General features: G+C 56.5%; 1 protein-coding gene across 1 annotated transcript in view; it reads left to right on the forward strand.

The window, feature by feature from the left end:
• The first annotated feature begins 293 nt into the window (after positions 1–293).
• Positions 294–4,259, forward strand: part of LOC130587553 (rho GTPase-activating protein 39-like) — a 7,980-nt gene continuing 4,014 nt past the window's right edge. The window contains exons 1-3 of the mRNA XM_057388533.1: positions 294–1,148; positions 2,944–3,035; positions 4,095–4,253. Coding sequence (XP_057244516.1) covers positions 853–1,148; positions 2,944–3,035; positions 4,095–4,253 — 547 coding nt within the window. The 5' untranslated portion in view covers positions 294–852. The remainder of the gene's footprint in view (positions 1,149–2,943; positions 3,036–4,094; positions 4,254–4,259) is intronic.

Here is a 4,259-nt window from a genome sequence, read left to right on the forward strand (position 1 = left end):
TTGAGACCTTCTGGAGGACCTTCTGGAGACCTTCCAGAGAACTTTTTGGAGACCTTCTGGAGAACTTTCTGGAGACATTCTTGAGAACTTTCTGCAGAACTTTCTGAAGACTTTTGGAGAACTTTCTGGCGACCTTTTGAGAACTTTCTGGACACCTTCCAGAGACCTTCTGGAGACCTTCTTGAGAACTCTCTGGAGAACTTTCTGGAGACCTTCTGGAGAACTTTCTGAAGAACTGTAGAGAACTTTCTGGCGACCTCTTGAGAACTCTCTGGAGATCTTCTGGAAACCTTCTGAAGACCTTCTGGATACCTTTCTGGAAATCTTCTGGAGAACTTTCTGGCGACCTTCTGGAGAAATTTCTGGAGGACTACTGGAGACGTTCCAGACAACTTTTTGGAGACCACCCGGAGACCTTCTGGAGAAATTTCTGGAGGACTTTCTGCAGAACTACTCGAAATGTTCTGGAGAACTTTCTGGAGACATTCTTGAGAACTTTCTGCAGAACTTTCTGGAGATCTTCTGGAGACCTTTCTGGCGATCTTTTGAGAACTTTCTGGAGAACCTTCTGAAGACTTTTGGAGAATTTTCTGGCGACCTTTTGAGAACTTTCTGGCGACCTCTTGAGAACTCTCTGGAGACCTTCTGGAGAACTTTCTGGAGAATTACTGGAGACTTTTGGAGAACTTTCTGGCGGCCTTCTTGAGTACTTTCTGGAGAACCTTCTGGACACCTTCCAGAGACCTTCCAGAGAACCTTCTGGAGAACTTTCTGGAAGCTCACTGGGGCTGTCCCAGAGCCGTGTCTCCTCCTCCCCCTCCTCCCACCATCCATGGGTGCAGATCCTCCAGCATGGCCACGGTCCCACCAAGACGGTGGCAGGGGCGGGGTGGGACAGAGCAGGTGACCACAGAGGCCACCACAGGTGACCACGGGTGTCTCCCGCAGGGCCTGAAGAAGCCCAACATCGAGGAGATCCGGCACGCCAAGAACGCCGTGTTCAACCCGTCCATGTTCGGCAGCTCCCTGCAGGACATCGTGGCCATGCAGAAGGAGCGCTACCCCGAGCGCCAACTGCCCTGGGTGCAGACCCGGCTCTCCGAGGAGGTGCTGGCCCTCAACGGCGACCAGACCGAGGGCATCTTCAGGTAAAGCCACCGCCGGTGGGGATATCTCCTGGTGGGGTGGGACAAAATGGCGGCTAAAAATGGGGGGAGTTTGATCTTCTGGGGTTTTGATCCTCTGGTTGTTCCATGGCGGGGTTGTGGTGGCACCACCAGTGGGTTCCTSCAACTCCTTGTCCAAGATCATGGAGGAACCTCCATGGTGCCCACCAAGATCATGGCGGAGTCTTGGTGGCACCATCCAGGGAGTTCCTCCATGGTGGCCACCAAGATCATCTCAGGGTTGTGGTGGTACCATCTCATTGATTCCTCCATGGTGGCCACCAGAGTCATGGCAGGATTTTGGTATCACCATCCAACAACTTCTCCTTGTCCAAGGYCATGGAGGAACCTCCATGGTGGCCACCAAGATCATCTCAGGGTTGTGATGGCACCACCAGTGGGTTCCTCCAACTCCTTGTCCAAGATCATGGAGGAACTTCCATTGGTGGCCACCATGAAGGAACCTCCATGACCTTGGAGAAGGAGAAGTTGGTGGATGGTGGCACCAACACCCTGCTATAATTCTGATGGCCATCATGGAAAGATCTCCATGGCTTTGGAGCATGAAGTGGAGGAACCCACTGGATGGTCCCACCACAACCCTGAGATGATCTTGGTGGCCACCATGGAGGAACCCACATGGAGGAACCCAGAGTTGTGCTGGCACCACCAGTGGGTTCCTCCAACTCCTCCTCCAAGGCCATGGAGGTTCCTCCATGGTGTCCACCAAGATCATGGCAGAGTCTTGGTGGCACCATCCAGAGAGTTCCTCCATGGTGGTCACCAAGATCATCTCAGGGTCATGGTGGTACCATGTCATTGATTCCTCCATGGTGGCCACCAGAATCATGGCAGGGTCTTGGTGCCACCATCCACCAACTTCTCTTTGTCCAAGGCCATGGAGGTTTCTCCATGGTGGCCACCAAGATCATCTCAGGATTGTGGTGGCACCACCAGTGGGTTCCTCCAACTCCTTGTCCAAGGCCATGGAGGAACCTCCATGGTGGTCACCAAGATCATCTCAGGGTCGTGGTGGCACCGTCTTGTTGATTCCTCCATGGTGGCCACCAGAGTCATGGCAGGATCTTGGTGCCACCATCCACCAACTTCACCTTGTTCCAAGGTCATGGAGGTTCCTCCATGGTGTCCACCAAGATCATGGCAGGATTGTGGTGGCACTGTCCACCAACTTCTCCTTGCTCCAAGACCATGGCAATTCCTCCGTGATGGTCAATAAGATCATCTCAGGGTCATGGTGGCACCGTCTTGTTGATTCCTCCATGGTGTCCACCAAGATAATGGCAGGATCTTGGTGCCACCATCCACCAACTTCTCCTTGCTCCAAGGCCATGGGGGTTCCTCCATGGTGGCCACCAAGATCATCTTGGGGTTGTGGGTTCCTCCATGGTGGCCACTAAGATTATGGCAGGGTCTTGGTGGCATCGTCCAATGAGTTCCTCCATCTCAGGGTTGTGGTGACACCATCCAGTTGGTCACCTCAACCTCTCCTTGCTGAGGCCATGGAGGTTCCTCCATGGTGGCCACCAAGATCATCCCAGGGTTGTGGTGGCAACACCAGTGGGTTCCTCCAACTCCTTCTGCAAGGCCATGGCGGTTCCTCCACGATGCCACCAACGTGGGGTCTCGGTGTCCCCACCCACCTCCACCAATGGCACAGCCGCTGTCCCCTCCACCTCCCCCGGAGCACCCGAAGGTGCTGACCACCCGTGTCCCCACTGGTCACTCCACTGGTCACTCCACCGGTCACTCCCCGCAGGGTCCCCGGTGACATCGACGAGGTCAACGCCCTCAAGCTGCAGGTGGACCAATGGAAGATCCCCACCGGCCTGGAAGACCCGCACGTTCCTGGTAGGACCCGCGGGTGGGGATGGTCTGGGGGTGGGTCGGGGGTGTCCACCCTCAAGTTCTCCAACCTTCTGGGGATCTCCTGCTCCTCACCCAGCGTCCAGGGGGTCTTATTGGGGTTGTCCACCCTGAAGGTCTCTGACCATGGGGACGGACGGTTCAGGGTTGTCCACCCGGAAGTTCTCCAACCTTCTGGGGATCTCCTGCTCCTCACCCACTGTCTGGGGGGTCTTTTTGGGGTTGTCCACCTGGATGGTTTCCATGGGGGCAGTTTGGGGTTGTCCACCCAGGAAGTCTCCATGGGGGTGGTTCAGGGTTGTCCACCCTGAAGGTCTCTGACCATCTGGGGATCTCCTGCTCGGTGTCCAGCTCCGGGGACCATCCAGGGGGGCAGCTCGGGGTTGTCCACCTGGAAGGTCTCCAGAAGATCTGGAGATCTTCTGCCCCGTGTCCAGCGTCCAGGGACCGTCCGGGAGGGCTTTTTGGAGTTGTCCACCCAGAAGGTCTCTGACCATGGGGGCGGTTTGGGGCTGTCCACCCTGAAGTTCTCCAACCTTCTGGGGATCTCCTGCTCCTCACCCAGCTTCTGGGGGGTCTTTTTGGGGTTGTCCACCCAGACGGTCTCCATGGGGGTAGTTCAGGGTTGTCCACCTGGACAGTCTCCAACCTTCTGGGGATCTCCTGCTACTCACCCAGCATCTGGGGATGCTCCAGGGGGTGGTTCGGGGTTGTCCACATAGAAGGTCTCCAGAAGATCTGGAGATCTTCTGCCCCGTGTCCAGCGTCCAGGGACGGTCCGGGAGGGCTTTTTGGGGTTGTCCACCCAGAAGGTCTCTGACCATGGGGATGGTTCAGGGTTGTCTACCTGCATGGTCTCTGACCTTCTGGGGATCTCCTGCTCCTCACCCAGTGTCTGGGGGGGGCAGTTCAGGGTTGTCCACCTGGATGGTCTCCATGGGAGCAGTTTGGGGTCGTCCACCCAGAAGGTCTCCATGGGGGTGGTTCAGGGTTGTCCACCTGGACAGTCTCCAACCTTCTGAGGATCTCCTGCTCCTCACACAGCGTCGCTGCTGAAGCTGTGGTACCGCGAGCTGGAGGAGCCGCTGATCCCGCACGAGTTCTACGAGCGCTGCATCGGCCATTACGAGAACCCCGAGGCCGCCATCGCCGTGGTGCACTCCCTGCCCCGGATCAACAGAATGGTGCTCTGCTACCTCATCCGCTTCC

This window comes from Malurus melanocephalus, unplaced genomic scaffold, assembly GCF_030028575.1.
Source record: "Malurus melanocephalus ecotype Western Australia unplaced genomic scaffold, MMel_1.1 scaffold_2076, whole genome shotgun sequence".
Taxonomy (NCBI): Eukaryota; Metazoa; Chordata; class Aves; order Passeriformes; family Maluridae; genus Malurus; species Malurus melanocephalus.